This window comes from Cricetulus griseus (assembly GCF_003668045.3).
Source record: "Cricetulus griseus strain 17A/GY chromosome 1 unlocalized genomic scaffold, alternate assembly CriGri-PICRH-1.0 chr1_0, whole genome shotgun sequence".
NCBI classification, from domain to species: Eukaryota; Metazoa; Chordata; class Mammalia; order Rodentia; family Cricetidae; genus Cricetulus; species Cricetulus griseus.
In genome coordinates, this window is record NW_023276806.1 from 136,661,049 (window position 1) to 136,687,986 (window position 26,938).

Consider the following 26,938-nt stretch of genomic DNA (forward strand, 5'->3'; position numbering starts at 1 on the left):
CTCCTACTACCCCTCTCCAGGAAACCAGGGGTGGAGCGTCCCTCAGGCCACGCCCCCGTGTCTCTTACCTCTTGAGCATTCCCGGAAGCTGATGGACTTTCTCTGGTGGAGCTGATTGGCTGGCTGCAATCTTGGGCACAGCGCGGAGTTCTCTGGAGTTGTTTTGGGCTGAGTTTGCATAAAAGAGCATGGCTGGAGAGTGTCTTCTGCGTGAGCTTCTGGGCCCCCTGCACCCGAATAAGGACGACAAAGAGGAGGAGTGTGTACAGGAAGATGAGGGGGACCAGGATTCGGAGTTTGTGGACGCCGAGGAGCTCTGCAGTGGCGGCATCAGGGCGGGCAGCCTCCCTGGGCGTATCCGAGGTGAGCGAGCTCCAACGGGGCCGGGTTTGCAGAGTTACTGTAAGATGTACTTTCGATTCTCACTGCCCGGCGCCCGGGCACCCATTGCAGCAGATCTGTGGCGTGGCATGGCTAAGTTTCTCCGTACTTTACATGGAGTAGTAATAGTGATAATGGCAGTGACTATGGGTGGTGGTGGCACATGCCTTTAATCCCAGCTCTCGAGGGAGTCCGAGGCTGGTGGATCTCTGTGCTTGAGTCCCAGGACATCTAGGGTTGTTACACAGAGAAACCCTGTCTCTGGGAAAAAAACTTAAAAAGTTTGCTTTTGACATATATCATCTCAATGTTAGCAGTTGTTGGAGATAGTGTTACAGGCGAGGAAATAGATATTGTGCCTATATTCCCACCCAGTAACAGAATCTTTTAATTATTACACTGCCCGGCCTGAATCAAAGATTGACTTGTTCTTTAGTAACCTTGAGAAAACACACGGCCGCACATACACAAACATACACACAAATATGCACCTACATTTATATACACTTATGCAATACACACATTTACACATACACATATACATACACACATGCACATATATACCACATACATACACACATGTCCATTTACACGTACACATACATGCACTCATACACATACATATACACATGCCCACATATACATGTGCATACATGCACATTTATATTTGCATGGTCTAGTACAATAATGGCTGCTGACCATGTGTGGCAACTGACATTGGCAACTGAAACACAGCTGGCTGAGTTTTAAGTATTACTGAATTTTAATTTAAATACAAAAGATTACGTGTTGATGGAATCGCAACTGGCTATCCTGGCCAAGCATTTGGTCCTGGGACACCAGGGAGAGCAAATGATGAAGTTTTCATCTCAGTGGAAACACTGCTCATGAATTAGACAGTCATTGTCTAATCACAGAATTACCCACATGTAGTGCTTAGAAGGAATACCAGACTGGACTTGGAGAATTCATGAGATTCAGACAAGGCTTTGCTAAAGAAGTGAGCTGAACTGAGCTCTGTAGTAAATGTAGGAGCCAGCCAGGAGAAGAGGCACGGCTGAGAGAGCTGAACAGCTTTATGCAAAGGGAGGCACCATGGTAAATTCTTAGAGACCTACATAAAGGCCAGTATTGGCTGAGGTGATGGTAGTAGGTAGACTGGATTTAGAATAGCTTATCCATGGCTTGCACTGTGCTTGCCTCCAGAATGTATAGATGGAGCATTGTCCTATTGTAGACAGGGAGTCAGAGAAACAGGCGGGCAGAGGTTTTAGAGGTAACGGTAGATGTCTGTTTGGGGTGCTTCCTGCGTGTATGTGTGAGAGGATTAGAGAGAGGTAAATATTGGGGAAATGTTTGCAAATTTCCTGTTATCTTTATCTTCATCTTCCCCCTTCCTTTAGTTTCTATTCCTGACGAAAATACTAAAGAGAGATGCACCGTGCAAGGACGTTTCCCGCTCATAGGTCCTTGGTGGCGAGTGAAGGTTCGGGTTGTAAAGCCTGAGCGATCCAAGGTCTACCAAGCTCAAGGATTCCCGTCCTACTTCTTACAGTCCGATATGTCACCACCTCATCGAAAAACCATCCTTTTGCTGTTTCTTAAAGAATGTAATTATGAACGCAGAAATGAATTTTTAAAATGGGTAGAGAAAGTGTCAGGCTATGAAAATCTAAACTTTGAAAATCTACGAGAAACATTAAGGAACTTTGACAGAGAAACTGGAAAGGAAAGTAAAAAGCAGTTCACACAGAGTGAATGGGATGAGATGAGATTGCCTGTGGAGAAGTCCTGTAAGTATGATTTTTGGTGGTGAATTTTTGTGTCATCCAGACTTTGAATGGCTGGATGTATTGCAACTGTTAATCTCTGCCATATCTTGCATGGGACAAATTGAGCCTCTCGGATCAGAAAATCTGAAATGCTCCATAATATAAAACTTTCTGAGCACGGCCATGATACTATAGGTGACGTTTTCTCATTTATATGCATGAACTCTGTCGAATCCACAAAATTTAAAGAATACTTTAACAGTGTTATTTTTCAGTCTGTGTGAAAAATAAATGGGTTGCATATTTAGGCTTGGATTCCATCCCCAAGCCTTCTTATAGGTAAATATTCTAGAATATGAAAAAAAAAATTCCAGATATTTCTCCCAAGCATTTCAGATCAAGACACAAAATCTTCCCACAGCCCACAGGCCATTTGTGGCCAGAGAAAGCTATGAACATGGCCCAAGGTGACCTTAAGTAACCTTTCTTAAGACGTGAGATTTAGCCAGGTGGTGGGAGGCAGAGGCAGAGAGACCTCTGTGAGTTCAAGGACATGCTGATCTATAGAGTGAGTTCTAGGATAGTCAAGGCTACATGGAGAAACCCTGTCTTGAAAAACTAAAAAAAAAAAAAAAAAAAAGGAAAGAAAAAAAAGAAAAAGATGTGATATTTATTTATTTGTGGCTCAGTTATTGGTTTTTTTTTTGTGTCACCTAAGAAGTTGTGAACTTCTTAGGTGACAGTGTGTTGCTGTGTAAAAAGTTTGGGCATGCCTGGGTCCTCTTTGAAGTCAGTTTGATGCAAACATTATGTTGTATTTGGTGTCCCTCCCATGCAATATGCCATTCTATTCAATTCTATGATCTACAAGATCCGGGAGATTCCACCTTGATACCATAATTGTGTTTCTTGTCTTTTGAGTTCCTGGAGCGTACCCTGAGTCATGAAGATAAATTCAATTTTTCTTCTTTTTAAGAAGGCTGAAGAGAAAGGAAGGACTTGGAATAATCTATTTTAGAAATATTTCAATTTTGAATGACTTAAAATAGCTCTAAAATGCGGTTTTCTATCTGGACATCCATAGACAGAAGGCATTTCCTTTCTTTGTGAAAGCAAATGAATTTTGCATCACACCAAAAAGACTTTGAGGACAAAAGAATCATGGTTACAATTGGGGAAATAATTGTAAAAGTTAATGTGTAAATGTTATTTTTGTGCTTGGTTTTAAATTTACCATTATAGGATGCATTGGAGGTTTTTTATGACTATATTGCAAACAAAACAAAAGAAAGTTTGGTGTTCATAACAAAGAAACCATCCTGGTAGAAATAGTTCTATTAGCTTTCTTAGTGCTTCAGGTAAGTTGAGTCATCTTTCTGATTTAGGTGTCTTCAGCTGTGGTAAGACAAAACTCTCCCTGTCCGTCTTTCTGGGCTCACTGGTATGTTTTGCTTTGTCCTTTCTTGATCTCCTGCAGTCCCATTTGTAAGTGTAATGACAGCTTTGCAGTTTCCAAAAGTCATGGAATTCCTTCCAGTTCTTCTTCCTCGACACTTTAGAAAGCTTATCAGCTCAAGTTCTGAAGAGGTGTTGCAAAAGATAGAAGAGGCCTTGGGTACACATCCATGGAAGCTTGGGTTCCGAAGAGTGAGTAAGACATTTGTTCAGCATTTAGTAATCTGGTGAAAGTCAGAGTTCTTCAAATCTGACCATGTTTGAATTTCTTTCTGCTGATAATATATGTGGATTTAGTGTTGGGTTTTTTTTTCTTGTGTGTCATATGGCCAACATAACTGTCTTAGGTTTATTATTTTGACACAACTATAAAGTCAATAAATTATGACATCTATTGATAAACAGAAACCAACGAAGCAGGAAGTATGCCATTCAGATCATCACTATTGATTTAATTATGCAATGTATTATGATATGACATGCTTTTCTGTTACTCGATTGTCATTTGTGTCAGTCTTACTGAAGACAAAAGCTCTTAGGGTTTTGTTGAGTTCATTTGCTCTTCAGTGCAGTCTCTCATTTCCCAGTGTGACTATTGAAGATTTAAATATTCTCAGGGTACATCAAGCTGTTATCTGCTTGTTAATTGGCACAATAATACCATTTGTAACTAAGCCCATACTTGTTCTTATTGTCAGAGATGAAGAGCTGAAAGTGGCACTTGAAGGCCTGGATGGTGTTAGAATTAAATATGTTAGCGATAACACAGTTTCCAAGTGAAAACACAACTGATTAAGTTTAACAATCTCAGTATCAGAATTAAGTTTAACAATCCCAGTATGAGAATTAAGTGATTACTGCCTCCCAACCCAGCATGAAAGTAGACATGTTCCTTGATGGTCTTCTCCAGAAAGGCCCTAGACTTAGCGGCAGCAGAGGAAGGTAAGACAGGAATTAGCTGTGATGTGATCTGCCACCCATCAGGGTTCAGATCTCTCCTCCCCTCTCTATTAGTCTCTAGGAGTCTTATTGTATCCAGTCTCTTTTTGGTAGGAAGATTCTACCTGGGGAATTTAAGCATAGCTTACTTTCTTACTTCTCTGTGCTAATCTTTCCATCATCAAAGGACACCAATCTTAGAAGTTGAAGGTCCATTGCAATGGGGATGTCCTTCTGTATGCTGTGAATATTTCTCTTATTGGTTGATTAATAAATGCTGATTGTCCAGAAGCCAGGCAGGAAGTATAGGCAGGGCTACCAGACTAGGAGAATTCTGGGAAGAGAAAAGGCAGAGAAGCCACCAGGGAGACTCCATGGAGCTACCAGGAAGATAGGATGCCAGACATTCTCCAGTAAGATAAGGCCATGTAGAAATACACAGATTAATAGTTATGGGTTAATAATTTAGAGATAGCTAATAAGAAGCCTGAGCCATTGGCCAAACAGTTTATAATTAATATAAGCCTCTGTGTGTTAATTTGGGACTGAACGGCTGTAGGACAGGACAGGATAGAAACTCCATCTACACCATTCTAATAGTGTCATGTCATTAATGTTATGGTCTTATTTAGCATTCATGACCTCTTTGAAAGGCACTGTCTCCAAATGTTGTCACATTCTGAGAAAGTGGGGTCTTCAGTGTTTGACTTGTGAGGGAATGCCAGAAAGAGAGTCCTCGGGAAGGGTGTCTCCATGAAAATAATGGAGCCAAGAGAGGACATGGTGATGTACCTCCTTTGTAGTTCTGGGAAGAATTATTGGTAGACACATGGAAAATCAAGCAGCCCTTCATTTCCCAATACATGCAAAGGCCCCTACAAAAGTGACATCAATACAGGAATCCTCTTCTCCCGGACTCATGCTTACATATTACATGATTAACACTGACTTAATTGGACCGATTAGTTAAATGTGTGCTACAACTCTTTCCATAGACAAGAAGCCCGTGTCAAGATGATGGCGCAAGCTCTTATAAAGCCTTTCTTCATAGTCGAGATTTAATAATTGTTGTCTTAAAGGGTTTTTAAAAAGTCAAGGAAAAAGATTAGTGATACTTACAATTCGGAAGTCAATTCTGGAAGAAGAAACTGTTAGTGATGTTGTCTTTAGGAGACTTGGGGAAGAATAAATCAGGGGATTCCTGTGTGTGTGTATGTGTGCGTGTAGCATTGTTTGACAATGAAAACGGTGATTTGAAAATTATATAACTGCCTAAATTTAGGGCAGTTAAAAAAAACATGAATGATATACCACTTAACCTTTTCTCCCAATTTTAAGATAACATAGTTACAACTATAGGTATACTATCCATCAACATGTATACTTTGTATGAAGCATCCTGAACTCATGTTTTCTTAAAGGTAACCTACAGAGAGATGAAGCTTTTGTCCTGTGAGGCCAGCTGGATGTCATTCAGGCAATGTCCTTCCCTGCTTCAGTTGATGACTGAGCAGCAGAGGAATGCATTGATCTTATATTCTACACTGAGGCAGACATGTAGAGAAGACGGGCACACATATGTTGATGTAAAAGAATTTACTTCGTCGGTGTCAGAGTACATGTCTTTCCAGCAAGCATGTGGGTCTCTGGAGTTTATGAAGGACCTTGATGTGGTGACCTATGAGAAGGACTGCATCTTTCTTTCTGAACTGTATGAGGCTGAGCAAGGCATCGCCTCCACCATCTGTGACCTGATGAACAGACCCCCATGGCATTTACAAGTAGACGTGAAAAATGTCCTGGCGTCAATTTGCAAAGGGGAGCCTAAAGATTCAGGAAGTGCTGAGGCAGTGGGAAGAAGTGAACCAGACAAAGTGGGATTAGAACAGGGCGAGAGTGTTTCAGACCCACAGGACAGAGGTGACCACGTTAGGAATAATGGTGGTCATGAAATGGATGCAGAAATAAATGATGTCCCACTGGATCCAGATCAGGTGGCTGCACTGGAAATGATTTGTGCCAATGCTGTGACGGTTCTCAGCGGGAAGGGTGGCTGCGGGAAGACCACCATTGTTAGCCATCTTTTTAAGCACGTGGAGCAGCTGGAAGAAAGAGAAGTGCAACAAGCTTGTGAGGATTTTGAGCAAGACCAGGATGCCTCAGAAGAATGGCTTGCCTTTTCTGAGCAGAGTCCAGCAGCGGTGGACAAGGCTGCACAAGTTTTGCTCACGGCGCCTACCGGGAAAGCAGCTGCTTTATTGTGGCAGAGAACCCATCTTCTGGCTTACACGCTGTATCAGGTAAAACTTTAACGTTTTTGTGTGTAGATAAAACATTTCCCTAGAGACATCATTGCTTCTTATTCATAAGTAACCAGCTTGGGAGTTTTTCTTTCTTTCTTTCTTTCTTTCTTTCTTTCTTTCTTTCTTTCTTTCTTTCTTTCTTTCTTTCTTTCTTCCTCTCTCTCTCTCTCTCTCTCTCTCTTTCTCTCTCTCTCTCTCTCTCTTTCTTTCTTTCTGTTTTATCACAGGAAATGAAATCCAGGGTCTTGTGCATGCCAGGCAAGCGTTTTACTACTGATTTACATTTCCAGACTCAATAGTTTGTAAGCCCCTCTCCTGAGGGGGGTTTTAAATTTTTTTTTTTTTTTTTTTTTTTTTGGTTTTTCAAGACAGGGTTTCTCTGTGGCTTTGGAGGCTGTCCTGGAACTAGCTCTTGTAGACCAGGCTAGTCTCAAACTCACAGAGATCTGCCTGCCTCTGCCTTCCGAGCGCTGGGATTAAAGGCATGCGCCACCAACGCCCGGCTTTAAATTTTTATTGGTTAGTACAGTATTCATCTACCTCATTCTACCACTCCACCCCTACCCCCATCCCCACATCACCTACTTCCACCATGTCAGGCCTTCCCAGGAGCCCCTGCCTTTGCTGCCTGGGTCCTCTGGACTCTGCTATAGCGGAACAAAGGGTTTCCCTCCACTGCTTGGATTGTCACTCAAGGTCCCAAAGCTGAGATTCATTATCACTTAATTTCAGCTGGTATATAGTCCAGTCTCTTCCCCACTGTCCTCTGAGCCTCCCCCAGCTCCTGTTTGATGAGCACAGGGCCCGGATGCTTAAACACCCTGTTGGGTATATCCGGCCAGGCTAGTTCCTCTTTCATGATATTGTCTCTTAAGCTGTGGACTGACTCAGCCCTTCCATGACTGGTTTTATTGTGGTTTCACAGTGGGGTGGTCAGAAGTTTGCAGTACTTGAAAGGAAACTTAGTAAGGAGAAAAAAGGATTGGAATATTTCAGAAAGCCAAGAGGTTTATTAAGAGTGAAAGGCAATAAAGAAATTTCTCCATCTATAACAATGGGAGAAGTGGTTTTTTTTTTTTTTTTTTTTTTTTTTTTTTTTTGCAAGGGAAACTGTGATTAAAACTTATTCAGTTAAATGCAAGGTTTCACTGGGAAATCATTTTTTTTTAAACTTTCTGAGTCTTTTACAGTTTGAGATTTAAAAAAAATTCATCTCTTTTGTTCATTCATCCCTATGTATGGTATGTTCTTCCTGTTGTTTTGCCTTTTCCTTACGTTGTTATACTCTTCCCACCTACCATGTAAGCTTTATTCTTAAAACCACATTCTTGTTAATTTCTAACCTGACTTTTTTTTATGTATACTTATAGGTCAATTATAGCTTCTATTTTTGGAAGAAACATAATGGGGAAGAGCCATGGAAATTCTCAACAGTTCGAGTTCTGGTTGTGGATGAAGGGAGTTTGGTGTCTGTTGGGATTTTCAAATCAGTGTTAAAGATACTGTGTGAACACACCAAACTTTCTAAGCTTGTTATCCTTGGTAAGTTAAAATACTGGGAGAGTCTGCCCATTCAGCTCACAGCATCGCTGGTGCGGTGTTGTGGATGTCACTTCAGGCTTCCGCTTGTTGGACGTGGGAAGTGTTTCTCACAGCCCATTTCAAAGATACTTAGTTAAGCCCACTGTCCTTACCAGCCAGCCTGGGTCTTCTGGCCAGTGTATCAGCCGGCTAGGATGAATGAGAACAGGTTCAGTAAGTTACTGCTTATTGTTTGAGTAATGGCTATTAAAATAGTAAAAATGTCAGAGTCAGACTAAATCAGGATATAGATCATTCGGAAATAATAAAAAGTCTGAATTATAGACTACTTTACAGTAATTTTATGATTCTAAGCTAATATTTCAAATTAAGGGTTGCCAGCCTCCTAATCTGATGAGATTTAGTCAGATCCTGTAGAGTTTTAGGGGTCAGTCCATTCTGTGATTGAATTGTAATGGATTGTATATAAGTTACCATTTATTTTAGTTATTTGGGGACATTTAATAAGCAGATGGTTCTGCTAAAGTCTTTAGCATTCTCCCAGTTGTCACCCAGTATATATTTTTCTTTCCTCTAGAGTTTGCTTTTTGCATCAGACTAAGATTTTCAGATTTTCAGTAGTCTACAGCACTGTGACTTGGCAGCTAGAATTTGTCTGTTTTACATCGATCCAGCTTATTTATTTTGTGTTTAGTAGAGGCTAGTTTTGTGCAGTTGAGCCATGGTTTCCCCAGGTTCTGTATCACAATGAGCTAGAATGAATCAGTGATTTTTAAACATACTCTTTTTAAAAACTGTAAATATTCCTATGGTTGAGCCGGGCATTGGTTTCGCATGCCTTTAATCCCAGCACTCAGGAGGCAGAGGCAGGCGGATCTTTGTGAGTTCGAGATCAGCCTGGTCTACAAGAGCTAGTTCCAGGACAGCCCCCAAAGCCACAGAGAAACCCTGTCTTGAAAAACCAAAAAAAAAAAAAAAAAATTTTCTAGTGGTTTTCCTGGGTCACAGTTATGAAGGAGATCAGTTAAAAATTTGTCACCTAATTGTATTTTTACACACATTTTCATGCTGTATACAACTTAATTTGGTTAAAAATTTATTTAGTATTTATTTGAATGTAATATTTGTATTGAGAATTCATTTTTATTGAGGATTTCATACATTGTATTTTGATCATATCCACCCTCCATTCCTTCTCCTAACTCCTCCCAGGGCATTCAATATGCTTAAATAATTTCAGAGGCTTCTTTTCTAAGTTTCAGGAAGTCTACAATTATACTCTCTCTCAATCGGCAGGATAAAAATGATTTCCAAATTTTAGAATCCTAGTTGAATAAAATCTTCATGCCCCCACCTCTCTTTAGGTGATATTAGACAGTTACCCAGTATCGAACCTGGCAACATGCTGCAGGATGTTTTTGAGACTCTTAAGTCGAGAGGGTGTGCCATTGAACTAAAGACAAACCACAGGGCAGAGTCCCAGCTGATTGTGGACAATGCTACAAGGTATGAGATAATGAAGTTCCCGAGTTTTATATCTGTTGTAGTAGGAATAAAGGGTTTGTGTGTTTGTTTGAATCAGAATGGTTTAGTACAAATCATTTATTGTGTCCTTTTAGTAAACCCGTTCTGTCCCTTTACCATATGCCTCTTGCCACAGTTGGAAAACCAAAGTTAGCATCTTTCATTACTGGCCCAGCATAAACTATTGTTAACATTTAGGAATGCTTGTATTTCTTGACTTTAAAAAATTGCATTCATCTGGTCCTTTGTATCTGTGAGTTCCATACCTACAAACCTACATACCTACAACTAACCAGAGATTAAAACATTTGAAAAAAATTGCTCGTGCATTGAGCATGTACAGATTCTTCACTCCCTGTAATGATCTTTACATGGCCTTTACATTTCATTAAGTAGCATAAGTAATCTAGAGGTGATTTAAAATAAGCAAGAAGTTGTATGTAGGTTATATGAAACTACAATGCCACTTTTTTCTTCAATAATTTATTTATTTTTATTTTATGTGCATTGGTATTTTGCCTGCACACGTGTCTGCTGCATGTGTGAGGGTGTCAGATCTTGGAGTTACAGACAGTTGCTAGCTGCCATGTGGGTGCTGGGAATTGAACCCCGGTCCTCTAGAAGAGCAGTCAGTGCCTTGAACCACTGAGCCATCTCTCTAGCCCCCTACCATGGCATTTTATATATGGGCTTGAGCATCCATTTATCCTAGGAAGATTCTAAAGGTAATAAATACATAGAGATAGCTGAGTGGAAATTAAAACTGGTTAAGCTGAGAGTCTAGACTATGCCCAAGGCAACAGAGACTTAGAAGTGAGTCTTATATTCAGACAGGAATTAAAAAAGAAATTTCTAATAATTTCTGTGGGAGGAAAAGCCCAAAGCAGAAAAAGTAAATGTAGGATTTGACTCTTGAGAGGAGTCCTGTTGGCCCCCGAGGCGTCTACTCCTCAGTGGAAGAGTTCTTTTCCCAATGTTTTTTGTATCAGCCTTTGGGGTTCTTCTCTGGGCTCAGGTGTTTCGGTTTTTCCATATTCAGTATGTAGGAGAATCCAGATTATTGCTGTTTTGTGACTTTTTAAAGAAGAGATTAAAATCTGTAAGTGTAATGGGACCACGGAATATCAAGAGATGGTCTTGTTCACTGGGTCAAATTTTATCTTTAATTTTTACTCTTTTATGGATTCCATTTTTGCTATGTTGTACATTTGCTTGGTTGTATGCTATATATAGTACTAAAATCTTACACTATTTCTAGTCTATTATAAAATGAATTAATTGGCTGCTGTATATATCCTGCAAGGTCCTTTCTTCCTATTATCCATTAACAGGTATGAATCTTTGTAAGGGCACTAGGTTTCTTCATACACAAAGGCACATTTGTGGGTGGTGATGCTCATATATATATATTTATCTTTATTTAAGAATCTCCAGGCGCCAGTTTCCAGAATTTGATGCAGTGCTAAATATCTCTGATAATCCCACATTACCCATCTCCATTCAAGATAAGACATTTATTTTTGTCAGACTCCCTGAAGGTGAACACCAATCTAGTAAGTGTTGATGTGTGCTTGCATGTAAGTATTTCATATTTGTAATATTGCTGTTAAATGCCTAGCTACATATTATTGTACACTAAAGGTGAGTATTGCTCGTGAAAAATGGAGTACTGAAAATAAAGCGACTTAAGATGACTCTAGGGCAGAGGTTCTCAACCTTCCTGGTGCTCCCACCCTTTAATACAGTTCCTCACGCTGTGCTGACCCCCCCATAAAATTATTTTCATTGCTACTTCATAACTATAGTTTTGCTACTGTTATGAATTGTAATGTAAACATCTGTGTTCTCCGATGGTCTTAGGTGACCCTTGTGAAAGTGTGGTCGGACCCCAAGGGGGTTGTGACCCACAGATTGAGAACTACTGCTCTAGAAGTTTGGGAGGGGAGTTCTCTAGATACAGTATAATGACTCTCATTAAATACTTGAAGAGTAGGGCTGGAGAGATGGCTCAGAGGTTAAGAGCACGGGCTGCTCTTCCAGAGGTCCTGAGTTCAATTCCCAGCAACCACATAGTGGCTCACAACCATCTATAATGAGATGTGGTGACCTCTTCTGGCCTGCATAGATATATGCAGACAGAACACTGTATACATAATAAATAAATAAATCTTAAAAAAAAAATACTTGAAGAGTCAAGTCTCTTCAGGAGAGAATAAGTTTTATTTAATGAAATTTTCCTTTTTCTTCCTTTGAGTACATTTGTGGAACTGCAGTTACTGTTAAACAGATAAACACCACATGTAATTTTGGGTATTAAAATGTCAACCTTTCGGGGTTGAGAAGGAGCATGGGATACAGAGTCTTCTCCCTTAAAAACATGATCCAAGTCATTTCAACATGTGTGAAGTAACAGTCAGGATTTGGAGCCTGTGGAGCTACAGGGGCATCCATATTAATAATCACTACATACGTGCTAATAAATATCATTAAATTGGTTATGGCAAACAATTTTATTTGAATATAGTTGTCTTGGTTGGTTTTGTTAACTTGACACAGCCTAGAATCTCCGAGACTCACGGAACTATCAGCCAAGGAACTGGCCAGATCAATTGGCTTGTGGGTGTGTCTGTGGGGGTTTGTCTTGATAACTCATTGATGTGGGAGGGCCCAGCCCACTGCCTGCTGGTAACACAATCCCTATGTGTATAAAGATTTACAATCCCTGGGCTGTATAAGAAAACTAGCTAAGCAAGAGCCAAGTGAGCTAGCAAGCACGATTCCTCCATGATGTCTGCTTCAACATCCTGCTTGGCTTCCTGCTCTGAATTCCTCCAGTGATGGAATATGTCCTATAAGCCTAAGTTGCTTTCGTTGTCTTATCACAGCAATGGAGAACAGTAGTGAGGTGTTTTTGGTCTTGATTTAGATTACAAACCAACTTAGCAAACTTTAAGAGTAGTGTAAGGGTTTACTCAGGGCGGGGTAAGGAATGATTTAAATGATTCTTCTGGGAACCTATTGTAGTCGGCACAGTTCACACTGACAACCCCCACCCCTCCCAGGGCAAGGGAAACCGAGTTGACAGGCAGCTTCAAAAGCATCCAAGTTGTCCTCTGTTGTGTGTATATCCAATCTCATCATTTATTTCAGTGTTATACAAATTGGATAATAAGATGTGTATTTTGTGAGCTGGTTTTAATTAATTATGATAGCTAATGTGTATTCACAAACAGCTTAGTTAACATAGGTACTGTTACAGATAAGAAAAGTAGATGCAGGCTCTTCATAGCTTGTTTTCTTTGCGGCTCTGTAGAGTATATCTCAAGCGTTGCTTATCTTGGTACTGTTCTGTATGTTAAAGAGAATGTACTTTTGTTTGAGTGAGCCAGGGTCTTCTGTTGTCCAGGCTGACTTTGAACTCTGAATCCTCCTGTGCCCACCTTCCTAGTCCTGGGATCACAGGCCTATGCTGTCACGCCCAGCTCAGGACAGTGTTCTCTTAAAAGAAACACAAGTTGTCCATTTTGGAGTGCTGGCAGAGCTCAGCTGATGGGCCATTTTAATTAAAAATTTTTGCTGGAAAATTAGCCTCTTCCTTCATAAAACTGGGTAAATAAATATTCATTGGAGAGACAAATAGCACTTTCTCATTAATATGTTATTGAGTAAATTCTACACATTGTCATGAAGTGCAGAGACCCAAGATGGGATCCATAACTGGGCTAGAATTTCAGAGAGGCTAAAATGTATATTTTAAAATCAGTAAAATGCACAGTGCATATGGATCTGAGAGACAGAGAGGAAAACGAGGCACAGAATGGGGGACCTTTGGAAGTTTCTGCTGTAGCAAGCCAAAGATGTCTGGGGTGATGTGAGGTCAGCTATTTTCTGGAGAGTATCATTTCTTCACTGAAGAAGTGAAGGACTATGCGAGCAGCTGACTTTGCCTTATTACCGCAGAGCACCACAGTACCCCATGATTCATATGTTACTAGATGACACGCAAAATCCTACAATGTGCCTATCCCCCTCCCCCCTTTTTTCTTGAGGCAGGGTCTTGTGTAGCCTAGGCTGCCACTGAATTTGCTATATAGCTGAGGCTGACTTTGAACACTTTATCCCCATCTCACTCCCAGCACTAGCATAATACACATGTGCCACTATACCCAGCACAACGTTCTCTCTCTCTCTCTTTCTCTCTCCTCTCTCTCTCTCTCTCTCTCTCTCTCTCTCTCTCTCTCTCTCTCTGTATACATTCCCCAACCTTTTGGGGATCAGGTGTGGGCCAGCCACCATGCCCAGTGCCTTGTGCATGCTAGGCAAACACTCTACTGCCCTAAACTATATCCCTCGCCCACCACTCCGATTTTTTACTTTCATGTGAGATATGTTAACTTTTTTTGTACCACTGCTGAGAGATCAGAGGAGACCTGCTTGTCACTGGGACAGTGTGAAGGAGTTATAAGTGAATGACATCATAGTCGGTCCTCTGAGCTATGAAGGAGGTGCCCAGCCACCCGCCCACTTTGGAAGATAATTCCACGAGCCTTATTTTAACACTCATAGATGAGTGTAGTTCGAGACGGCACTACGTAACAGCTGGCAGGGCAAAAACACCACAGAGTTGTAGTGGCTGAATTACGGGAGGGCTGGGCAGGAGAGGAAAGAGAAAGTTGAGGTGAAGGTGGAGCAATGGAGTGTCAGGCCAGTGGCCACTTTGGAACCAATGTGGAAATATCTGAGTGTTCTAAAATGGCATACACCAGCCAAGACTCAGCTGAGTCTGATAATACTTTATGATTATTTGATGTACTATTTGAGCTTATAGATTTCAAACTTCTCTGACTACAACTAGGGGCATAAGCCTTCCTTCTACTGGCGTGGCCCATGTTGAGGATGACATAGATGTTGCCATGGTAACCTTGTATTTCATGTGGTGAGACGTTTTATGTGGATTGATTAGTAGGAACTGCTAGCTAATTTTTCCATGGAAATAGCATTATAATTTGGCAATTTTTTCCGTGTTAACCTTTTTCTCTTTGCCAGATTTATATTCTGCAGTTACAACATTGCTTCAAGGAAAGGACTTTGAAAGTGCAAAAACATCACAATTTATTGCATTTAGAAGGTAAAAGCATTTATACTGTATTAATATACTTTATCCAACTTTTAAACTTCTTAACTTTTGTAATGTACATTGTATTTAGGGGAGATACTTGTAATTTTCCATTGTTAATTCTCAATCTTACTTTGAAATGTCTTTTCATTAGCTATGTCAGAAGGCTTTCTGAACAGGGCTGTTTTTTATCCAGGGCATTTATAATCTCACAGGAAATGTGAACGGAACAAAACTTTATGTGAAGGTAGCAGTTATAGAACACTTTTTTCCAGGTGGGTGTGGTGGTGCACGCCTTTAATCTCAGCACACGGGAGGCTGAGGCAGGTGGATCTCTGTGAGTTCAAGGCCATCTGGGTCTACAGAACTAGTTCCAGGACAGCCAGGGCTACACAGAGAAACTCTGTCTCAATAAAACAAACAAACAAAAAAACCAAAGTACCTTTTCCTAGAGAAAGTCCTGGAAACATCTTATAGGATCTACTGTAGCATCACAGGTGTGAGTGCTAGCACGCTTGCCTAGCAAGTATAGAGCCCTCAGTTGAATTCCCAGTTTCACAACAGCAATCATTAAAAACAAACCAGTAGCCCAGTATCTGATTGTTGATAAACATAAGCCAGTGTGTAGCAGGTGTTACTGAAGTCACTCTGGTTTTCATGTGTTTCAGGCAAGATTGTGACCTCATCAATGATTGCTGCTCTAAGCACTACACAGGCCATTTAATCAAGTGAGTACCCACCTCACTGACACTCTAGGGGACAGTCCTGCTTTGCTTTGCTGGTCTTGCATTGACATGGATATTTGTCACGTAGGGCCTCATACTCAGAAGTCATACACTTTCCTCCAGTTAGTGAAGTGTAATGGTCTCTTAGATTAGATCGATTAGGACTTGACTTGGAGAGTGAGTAGAATAAGATAAAAAATAAGGAATTGTCATTTCTCTGTGGTATCCAGGTTGGAAGCTTCCAACTTCTTCACGATCAACGTGGAGGATAGGGAGAATTTCTAATACTATGTTATATTTCCAGAAGCCTGAGCAACAGGCTATGTGCAGAGAACACCCGTGAATGACCAAAGGAATAGGGATGTAGCTGAGTCACCGTGCTTGAACGTAAGAAAAGTTAATTCGCATGTCTCGTATTTGCTAGCGCATGCTCATCACTGGGGTTGTGTAAAGCATAGGAACTCCTGCCATAAGGAAACTGTGTTGGATAGCCCAACAGAGGGTTCAAAATGTGCTTGGTTGGATCGATGTAATTGTGGTCCTAGTCACTTTGCTCTTGTGAGGTGGTTTTATCTTTCCGTTTGTGTAGACAAAACTGCTTATACAGAAGCCCCTAAAGGGTGTAGTAAGAGCAGATTGAAAAGTAAACCTACTGTGCTTTCGCACAGCACAGCCACCATTCATTGCTACTGTTTTCACGGAACAGTGTTGTAATTATTTAAAACGGAAATGTGAGAAAGTTCTCTAATACCTAACATTGCAGAATGTGGGGAGAGGGTGAATTTGCATGAAAAGAATAAGGCGTTGGTTTAGAAAATGGATGGGCCAGAGAAGTTACAACAACATTTCTAATCAAGAGAGTTCAACTGGGCCATGTCAAGAGGTGACAAGAGCGTAAAATTTTAACAGGTGACAGTTATGACAGCTTGGCTTCTTGACCTTTGGAGAATGAGTGATGACAAGGCGTATACACATCATTTCGTATGGGCTCTGAGTGGAGTTCATATCTAAGTAGAATCAAGTGGGAACTAATGGGTTTTGATGATGTCTGATCACTTGCTTAATACAGAGACCACAAGAAGAAACTTGTCTTTAGTGTTGGTGATAAAATCTGTTGTACCCGGAATGCATACCTCTCAGATTTACTCCCTGACGAGGACGAGGAAGCCATCAGGAAAGGCTTTGACCTTGTCCTTTCTGATGATGCCCCCTCTGATGCTGCCACCCCTTCTGATATCAAAATCAAGAAGAATTTTGAAAGTGACATTCGGCTGTGCAATGGGGAAATATTTTTCATAACAAGGGTAAGTCTTAGGAGATAATGTTTGCCTGCTTGAGTTTTTTGTGTTCAAAGCCTTAGATTTCATTCCAATCATATCAGAGATGGCATTCTTGTTCAGCGTTTCTTCATTAGGGATTTTTACACATCCTCCTTCAGGATGGATATTGGTTTGTAATTTTTTTTTTCAATGTCTTGTCTGGGTTAATATCAGAATGTGATGAAATAGTTAGGAATAGTTAAGCTGGAAAACATGATTTCTTCTAACCTTTTTTTTATTTTTTAATGAGAAATGTAGAAAGGAAACTTCTTTGTAGTACATTGGAAGCTTGAATAGCAAAAGAAAAGGCAAGGAGACAGCCATCCTTAGTTTTAGCTTCAATGTGGAAACTTTAGTAACTTCCCATGCTTGTTCTTGTGTAGACCCCCCTCCCATACTTAAAATATTCTGAAAGGGCTGTGTGAGGAAAGAGTGTGTGAAGGTCCAAGGACTAGATGTTTCTATGTCTGTTCTTTGAAATGCTAACATGTGGAAGATTAAGCCTTTTCAAGCTCATTTGTTGTTGTTATTGTTGCTGCTCCACCATTCTGGGAATGGAACCCAGAGCCTCACTGTTCCTATGCTCTACAACCACAATTTCAGCCCCAAGCACCTGGAAGTTAATTTGATGTATAACGAGACAGAATATCTTCATCAAGTGTATGCTTGAATGTATGCAAAGTTTTCTTTGTCTTGGTCCCAGGATGTAACTGATGTAACTTTCAAAACAAAAAGACTTTTGACCATCAATAATGAAGCTGGCTTGGAAGTGACTGTGGACTTTAGCAAACTCATGACGAACTGTCAGATAAAACATGCCTGGGCAAGGACTATTCATACTTTCCAGGTGAGAAAGGATGTTTACAAAGTTATTTGAATACCTACTTGTAGTAGTAAGTTTTATCCATATGACAAAATGTCTGGCAAAACGTGGTTGAAGGAAGAGTGGACTTATAGTTTGAGGGTATGGGCCCTCATGGTGGGGAAGGCATAGAGGCAGTTGGTCACTTTGCATCCATAGTCAGGGAGAAGAGAGAGATGCCGGCTACTCAGCTCTGGTCTCCTTTTTATTCACTCTGGGTCCCCAGCCCGTTGACACCCTATTTAGAGTGTGTCTTCCCACGTCAATGGATGCTATCTAGAAACTCCCTCACAGAAGTGTCCAGAGAAACCTCTTCTAGGTGACTCATGACCTCATCAGGTTGACAGTCAGAGTTAACCACAATAACAATGTACCTCCAATTGCTTTCTTTTTAGTTTCTTTTGCTGTTACTAATTTTAATTTTTTTTGTGTGTGTGTGTGCTGTCCTGGTTTCCATCTCGTCATTTTGCTTTGGTTTCTGAGAGTTGCTTTCCAACATAGGACATGTATGTGACAGGTCACTGAGCTTCCTTCCTGTAGCCCAGTGAGCCATCGTCCCAGCCTTGTGCCTGAGCCCACTGCACTGAGTTGCTGTGCTAAGTCTTCCCACTGTTTTCACCTCTCAGGGGTCGGAGGAGAACATAGTCGCCTATGTAGTGGGGAAGGCAGGCCGCCAGCACTGGCAGCATGTCTACACCGCAGTGACCAGGGGCCGCTCTAGAGTGTATGTCATTGCCGAAGAGTCTGAGCTCAGGAATGCCATCCGGAAGCGCAGTTTCCCCAGGAAGACACGTCTGAAGCACTTCTTGCAGAAGCAGCTCCTGTCCAGTGCCCGTGCATCTCCCACAGGTTTTCTATCCCAGCCTTCAAGCCCTAGAGCTGCAGAAAGACCCAGCACACAACCTCTGGCCTCACCCTTCTGCAGAACCCCAGACAAGAGAGCTACTACGAACAGCCCCGGGGGTGAAGTATCTTCAGCCACCAAGGAGACATTTGCCCTTGATAAAGGATGGCTGTCAACTTCTTTTAGCGACATAGATACAGACGAGGAGTCAGCGCAGCCTAGAGGGTCCAAGAGAACTGGCAGTGGCTTCCCGTTTGATGAGGAAAGCCCCAGTAAATTCTGTTTGGTAAGAGTAATGTTCCCTTGTGTTCATGTTTTCTTTAAATCTTGCCATCTGCAATGTGCCCAGACAAGACTGTCTATTTCCTTTAGGGTGACACTGTACCGTCAGGATCCCAAGATACCTGGTGTCTGACCTCTTCCAAAGTCGCCCTTATGTGTTCACTTAACTCTTTTCTCATCCTTCTCGAGACTGCTACTCTAGGTAGCTTTCATTGATTGGTAGGCTGATGGATGATGACCCATCATGCTCCACAAGGAAGCTTTCCACTCTGCACCTGCCTTCTTTTGTCTTCCTTGTCAGTTACCTCTAGCTTTGCAGGCCATAATCACTCTCTTTAGTGGCATCTTGTTCCACCAGTAGACTTGAGGTAATGACCTGAGGGTGTGGCTCCAGTGTGTGGATGTGATTGGCTGAACAAGATGCCACTAAACTATCTCCCCAGTTCCCTTGCACTGGTTGGTTTTTCTGGAGTCTTTCCTTACGTCTTGCCCTTGGCTCTTACTTTGGCCATTAGTAGTTTTACTGTTGCTACTGGTTCACTATCTCTTTCTCTCAGTTCACATGACCTTAATCTAGTCTGATGTGAGACGTGTCCTCGAAGTTCCATTCCATTTCTCACTGCTTTTCTCCCACCCACCCATACTTGGGACTCCTCCCGAGGCCTTGAGGACATACTGTACTCTCATAATTTCAGCCATCCCCTTTGCCTTAGTGTTTAAGTGGCTGCCATGATGCAGGCACTGGGAACTGTGGGTAAGCCTGTGTGGACTGCAGGCAAGTTAGGAAGTAACTTGATGACTCACTGAAGAGTATCCAGGAACCAATTCCTTCATGAATCTTTGTTCTAGAAATAGCCATTCTGGAAGCATAGCCTAACGCCTTTCTCTGGTTCCCATTTCAACTCCCTTAGTGTGACAGCTTGAAGTTGTATAGTCACATTATACTCACCATGTCTCTCTCTCTACTGTAGGGAGGTGGCTTTCTTGAGAAAAGTCCTGCTCTGGGATTTTTCTTCTTCCTACTCTGCCTAGGCTTAGACCCATTTCTCACTGGAGGATGAACTGATTGCCTATTCCCATTGTCTTCTTGCCGTACTCTTCATATACTCTGTTCCCTTGGGTGCTCAACTCCGTTCCTTGAGGTAAAGGCTTACTTGTGCCTTAAGTGGGCTTTTGAGACTTCTCAGTCTAGACTAGTTCTCCCTGCACCATGGAATTACCCACTGTCACCTTTTGGCTTCAGTCAATCCACTGTTTTTGTCCACCAATTCACTAAGGTAAACAAATTTTTTTTCTCATCTCTTCCTTTTGATTTTTTTATATTTTGAAGAGGTAGCTGTCAAAAGGGTGAGTAGATGGGAGAAGGCAAAAGGGAATACTCAAATGATTCCCTGCTTTCTGGCTCAAACAGTTGGGGAAATACCAAAGCCATTTACTGGGATGAAAAAGACACAAGAAGAACTCATTTGAGGAGATAACGTGTCTTTCTCTGGCAGGCAGGAATAGTTGCTCAACATAGAGATGAGGGATTTTAACTGACTTCTAACTATGGTTTCAAGAGAAGCTTACCTATTGACTTAAGCACCAGCTACAGATTTGCTAGGGGGGGAGCAAGTGCTGATGAACATGCCGGGGTTCTAAAGGGTGATCCTCATGTCCAGTGTATGAAAAGTGGGGCATACGTATCACAGTTTCTCTAATAAGAGTCTGTGTGACAGAGTTCAACTACGAGGCGATGGCAGCTGAGGCCACTGGGAGAGCACGGTATGCAATTGAGAGGCAGGATTACAGACACAGGGTGGTCAGGATGGACGGACAGAGAGCCTTCTAAAGAGACTGTCCATTCTGATTGGCATGGAGATCCCTAGGAACACTTTTAGTGCTTGTGAATTGAAATTCAAGGAGATGACCTTGACCTTGGTGTAATTGATGGTGATTAGTGAGAAACTATAAGTTCCTGCCATAAAGAAACCCTTGGGTACAGTGATTTGTTTAAAAGTCAGGTGCTTATAACAGGGAAGAAGGAGAGATGCTAAGGGCTGAGCTGATGGTACCTAAAAATGAATTAGGTACAGCGGGGGTTGGGTCAAGAATGACACACATGTGTTTGGCCTCGGCATAGGATGGATCCAGATATCATTAATCAGAGTTAGTAAAAAGGGTAAGCAACACGTTTTGTGGGGAAATGGACTGTCCTTTTTCTTCCATGGCAATAGAAGAATCCAGGTGATTCTAAACCTCCTTCTACACCCCAGTGCAGATATGACATTTGATATGGCATTTCCATCTTAGTGTGACACCTCCCTGCCACCCCAAAGTAAGCTTGCAAAGACCCTGAAGCTAGGCTTTTGACCAGACCAGTAAAGGGACAATTGTAAAGAAAGAGCCTTCAAAAAAAGTTTCTTGAGTTATATTTCTTCTCACCAACAGTGGGTGGGGGTTATGATTCCATCTGGTGGTACAAAGAGAAAGTGGCAGTGTTGCTCAGCCCCAGTCCTGAGTCTCCTGGAGCCTTCCTGCATCAACCAAGGCCAGTATTGCAGATCTGTGAACCTAAGAGTGAAGTTGGGGCTGTTGTGTGCTGGTTCACGTCCTTGCATGATGACATCAGCCCAAAGTTCATTCATGGAAGGGGATGATGTTCTTTCTCACAGGCTTTGCCAAAAGTATACAGTATCTACAGGAATCCCTATAAATGAGGAAACAGAATTCAGAACATTAGGACTGGTAAATTAGAGACTTCTCTGTTTCTATAACTCTAGATGAATGTATCATTTTTGAAAGAGAAATCCAGTGGCATGGGCTGTCCATATGTCCTTCCTTCAAATAAATTCATGCCTGCATTTAAATTCGACACATGAAGACATCCAGGCTGAACTACAAGGGTACATTTTGGGAAATGCCTCTTTAGGCAGCCATTCCACTGTTGTGTAAATACTGTCCATGTGTGCTCACAACCAACATAGACAGTTATGGTTATGGCAGCCTCTTGGTGCAATAGGAAATACAGTAAGACTGTAAAAGGGCTGCTTCACATGCCCTTTTACAGGGTGAAAAAAATGCAAGTGGGTCACACTCTGAATCAATGGCTCTCAACCCTCCTAATGTGACCCTCTCCACAACCATAAAACTATTTCTGTTCTTACTTCATAACTGTAATTGCTACTGTTATGAATCATAATGTAAATATCTGTACTTTCTGATGGTCTTAGGCGACCCCTATGAAAGAGTTGGTTGACCCTCAAAGGGGTTGTGGCTCATGAGTTGAGAAACACTTCTCTAAACTAATGGTAAAAATTATAATAAATGCATCAACTAGAAGCATAGTGACTGTCTAGTGTTATATGCTAACCACATCAGCAGGTCTATGCCACCAACCCCAAGGGTCCACGGCTACTGCACTGCACTAGACAACAGGAAAATTTTAGCTCCATTTTGACCTTAGGGAACTATTACTATGTTATTGCAGTTCATCACTGGCCCTAAAATGTCATTATGGTCTGGGTGACACTACTGATGGCTAAATCCCTCCTTGCTTTCAAATTCCTGAAGGGAAATGTTGACCCGAGCTTGCTTTGAACTTTCAAAGAAAATGAAAAAAAAAATAGATTTGTGGTTTTTGATACAAATATCTGCGAGAATACTGCTAAACTTATCAGATGAGACACTTACTTCCAGAAAATATGTTTCTACAAAATTCACATTGTAATATAAAAAGCAAGCTAGATAAGTCAATCATAAAGGCTGAGGGAAGGCCAGCCCCTATGTTAGTCAAAGTTCTCCAGGAAACAGCCATCCACATGGTCCGTCTGTAGATCTGTGTGTCCGAGTAGACGTCATTGAAAGGAATCTGCTCAAGTGGTGGCGGAGCCCCGCAAGTGGGAAATTTGTAGAATCAAGTGTAGATGGTCCTGCCACATGAGTCTGAAAGCTGACAGCTACAGGTCTTCCTTGGGGTTTTTTCCTGTTTGCACTTTCAGATGACTGGATGAGGCCCACCCACTCACAGAGGATAATCCATGTATCAGCGTTCACCGGCTTTAACATTTGTTTTGTTATGCCTTTGTGGGAATGCCTAGAATAATGTGTAACTAAATCCAGGTTCCAGAAGTTCAGGCAAGTTGGCACAAGTGATTGATTAACCACACCCAATCTCTAAAATGTACAGGTATAGCATTGTGGAGATAAGTTCTATTTCTTTTCCTTTTCCCTGTGGTGCTGAAAACTGAGGGCCGCACTGGCCTGGTGGCTGCTGCTTGGGTGTCATTAGAAGCACAAAAAATGTGACCCGGGCACTGCCATGCTTCCATGTACCACATAGGAGCTGTCTTCATTAGTGTGCAACCTGGCAGGCATATGTGTGCTTAGGGACTCGTTTTCGTCTTGAAATTCTTAATGTTTGCATGGTGAACCTTCTCTTTAATGCTATGCCTTGTTTCCATATTCCCTATCCCTTGCTTTTAGAAGTTAGATGCCTATATTTAGGCAGGGCACAGTTACTTCTCCATGTCAGGCCTTTAGCTCTAGGTACAGGGGATGCTGCAGGAGACAGACACAGATACCATCCTCCAAGGAGCAGATGGCCCACCCATTGGTGAGATGCTCAACCCTTTAAGGATTGTGAGAAATGCATTGTTCTTCAGGGGGATGGAAGTGCATATGGTAGGCAACCTACATTTTTATAAAATTAACTTTATTTTTTATTTTCAAACAGGTTGAAAAACCATCTCCACAAGTGTCTTCTATATTTCAGAATTTGAGGTTGAATAACCGAGCCCGGAGACAACTTTTCAAACCCACTGACAATCAAGAAATGATTAAGTCAGATGTGGTGGGTCACACCAATGATCCCAGCAATCAGGAAGCTGACACAGGAGGATCTTGAGTCCCAGGATAACCTGGGCAACATCGTGAGACCCTGTACAGGCACCACCACCAATGAAAACCTCCAAACAGAAAGAATTTTACTTTGTATAGCTCAAAATAATTATTTTTCCCAGGTGCTGGAGAGATGGTTCAGTGGTTAAGAGCACTGGCTGTTCTTCTAGAGGTCCTGAGTTCAATTCCCAGCAACCACATGGTGGCTCACAACCATCTGTAATAGGATCAGATGCTCTCTTCTGTCATGGAGGAATAATTATTTTTCTCTTCAAGACAAAGTGGACATTTTAGCTTCAATGTTCCAAGCTATGAGAAGATGACTATAAACTGGAATTTTAGTTTGGGGTGTTATATTTTGGACATTTGTACTTGTTTTTTTGTTTGTTTGTTTGTTTGTTTGTTTTGTTTTTCAAGACAAGGTTTCTCTGTGTAGCTTTGGAGCCTATCCTGTATACTTGTATTTTTAAATCTGCATTTTAAAACATATTTTAAATTCATCTGATCACAGCAAACAGTGCCGATCTCATTCTCTGTCCTCATGAGAATAGTTAGCACTGGATGGAGATTGAGGGGGAAAGATGCTGTGTGCTTAGAAAGCTCCCATTTTAGGGATGCGGTACGTTTTGTGATAATGCTCCGTGACCACTATGGGTCACCTTTGCCAGTCCACTGAAGCAGTAGTAAAGGTGGGGTGGCCTGTTGAAACATTCAGGGGTGCTGTGTTTACCACGGGGGTCATTTATAAGGCCTTCACTCACTCCAGCTCTGCTTCTGGGACTCAGCATTTTTGGGACTTGCCTTGGCTATGCCTTTTCCTAGTTGGGCATAAGTCTTGAATATATCCTATTATAGGAGACCTTTCTCTTAAAGCAGATTGGGTTTTTTTTTTTTTTTTTAAGTATTTATTGCCAAGTGGTAGTGTGGTTTGAATGTGTCTCCCCACACGTATGTGCGTTGTACTGTGGCAGTAGATGCCTGATAAAAGTCACTGTTAGCTGTATTGAGTTCTGTTTTTTTTTTCAATTTTATATTTTTTATTCTTTTGGCCATGGGATGACAAGTCCTCATTAGATATGCACTCCTGGCTATAGACACTCCTTGTCTTGTACTTTGCTTTATTGCAGTTCTCAGATAGTATGTTATTTATACATTGCCACTCTCCTACAGCTCAGGCCACAGAAACTTCTGGCAACAGAGTATTTTAGTTAACATGTGCACATCACTTTATTTTTATGTATTCTGGTGTTTTCCTATTAGACTACCAGGATAGTACAAAGACATTTTTCTTTCTTTTCCTTTTCTTTTTGGGCTGGGCTTTGAACCCAGGACTCATACATTCTAAGCAAGTACTTTAGTATTGAATTGCATCTCTAGCCCTAAACATAACCTTTATATGTACTGAGAATCGAGCAAACAAAACAATTGTGTGACTCATCTGATTGTAATATTCTCTTATGGCTGTGCCATGGAGGGTTCTAATCTGCAGTGTCTCCAAGACACGCCTTTTGAGCAATAAATTCACTATTCAATTTACTAAGTTGTCCAGTCTGTGGTTTTTACTTATAATAACACAAGGAACTAAGACCAATGGTAAAATAAAAAGTTAAGTACTCATTAACTTAATGTTTTTAATAGTGTTGTGAAAGAATTCTATGCAATTTATCCACTTAACTAATACAATTCAGTAGCTTTTAGTATAGTGAAAGAATTGTAAAACTGTCACTATAATCAATTTTAGGGCATTCTCATAACCCCCTAAGCCAGCACCCCACTAGACATAATCTACTCATTTACTCTAGCTAATTGATTTGTCTTTGTAGATTTGTCTATAATGCACAGTTCCTATAAGTGAAGCCATACAGTATGAAGTCCTTTTGAACTTATTTCTTGAACAATGCTATTCAGATTTCACCCACATTTTATCAGTTAATATATTGGTTATTCAAGTCGCTCATTACTAAATAATATTCGTTGGTATGGATATATTGCATATTGAATTTATCCATCCATTGTGGATTGACAGGATGGTTTCTACTCTGGTTGTTATACTTAATACCACTCTGAACACTGTGTTAACATTCTTGTGTGTAGATACATACTTTCATTTCTTTGGGTTATGTCACTAGGTAAAATTGCTGGGCTATATAAATCTGTCTTTAGACTCTTGAGCAGTTAGCATTTTACATTGCCACCAGTAGTTATGAGAATCCCAATTTCTTCAATATTGTATGCGTGAATGTGTGTGTGAGGGTGCATGAGAGTGTATGGTGTATATGTATGGTCTGTGTGTACCTGTGTATGTGCATGGGGGAGGGTGCATGCACCTCTTTGAACAGAGGAGGGTGTTGAGTGTTCTGCTCCATCACTGCCTTAATCCCTTTACATGGGTCTGTCAGTACACCAGGAACTAGGTTAGTGGTCTGAACCTTCGGGTCATTCTTCTGTTCTGTTTCCTTAGCACTATGGTTACAGGTATGCATGACCACATCTGGCTTTTTACATGGGTTCTGGGATTCGAACTCAGGTCCTCCAACTTGTGCAGCAAGTCATCTTATTCTGAGTCATCTCCCCAGCCCTCTACCATTATTTTTTTAACTGTATTGCAATCATAGGAGGAGTACAAGGTATTCACTCCATTCTGATTTTGATTTGTGTTTTTCTTATGGCTAGAGACAAGGAACAGCTTTCATGTATTCACTGGTCTTTTATTTATCTTTGGAGAACAATCTATTCCTATCTTTTGACTTTTACATTAGGTTAGTATCACAATCTTAGAGTTCCTTATACTACATATAAGTCATATATATGTATAAATACATATGTACATATACATACATATATATGATCCACATTTTTTTTCTCTCATTCTGTGAAGTTTTATGTTGAAGGGCATATGTTTAATTCCAGTGATGTCCATTTAGGCTATTACTGCTTGTGATCTTTTTATTTTGATGTTACAGCCAACAAACCATGGCTTGTGCGAAGCCATGAAG

At 41.1% G+C, this 26,938-nt stretch overlaps 1 protein-coding gene across 2 annotated transcripts; it reads left to right on the top strand.

Moving 5' to 3' along the window:
* Window positions 1–87: 87 nt before the first annotated feature.
* Window positions 88–25,478, top strand: Helb (DNA helicase B). 2 transcript variants are annotated; one of them, XM_027392322.2, is made up of 13 exons: window positions 88–363; window positions 1,785–2,174; window positions 3,631–3,800; window positions 5,969–6,847; window positions 8,221–8,392; window positions 9,757–9,898; window positions 11,342–11,469; window positions 14,963–15,044; window positions 15,701–15,760; window positions 16,827–17,061; window positions 17,780–17,923; window positions 18,565–19,068; window positions 23,779–25,478. In XM_027392322.2, exons 1-13 carry the CDS (start codon window positions 189–191, stop codon window positions 23,947–23,949), a joined length of 3,252 nt encoding a protein of 1,083 aa, XP_027248123.1. In that variant the 5' UTR covers window positions 88–188; the 3' UTR covers window positions 23,950–25,478. The 2 variants fall into 2 exon arrangements, with proteins under 2 accessions (XP_027248123.1, XP_027248124.1); XM_027392323.2 differs by lacking the exon at window positions 15,701–15,760.
* The last annotated feature ends 1,460 nt before the right edge of the window (window positions 25,479–26,938 follow it).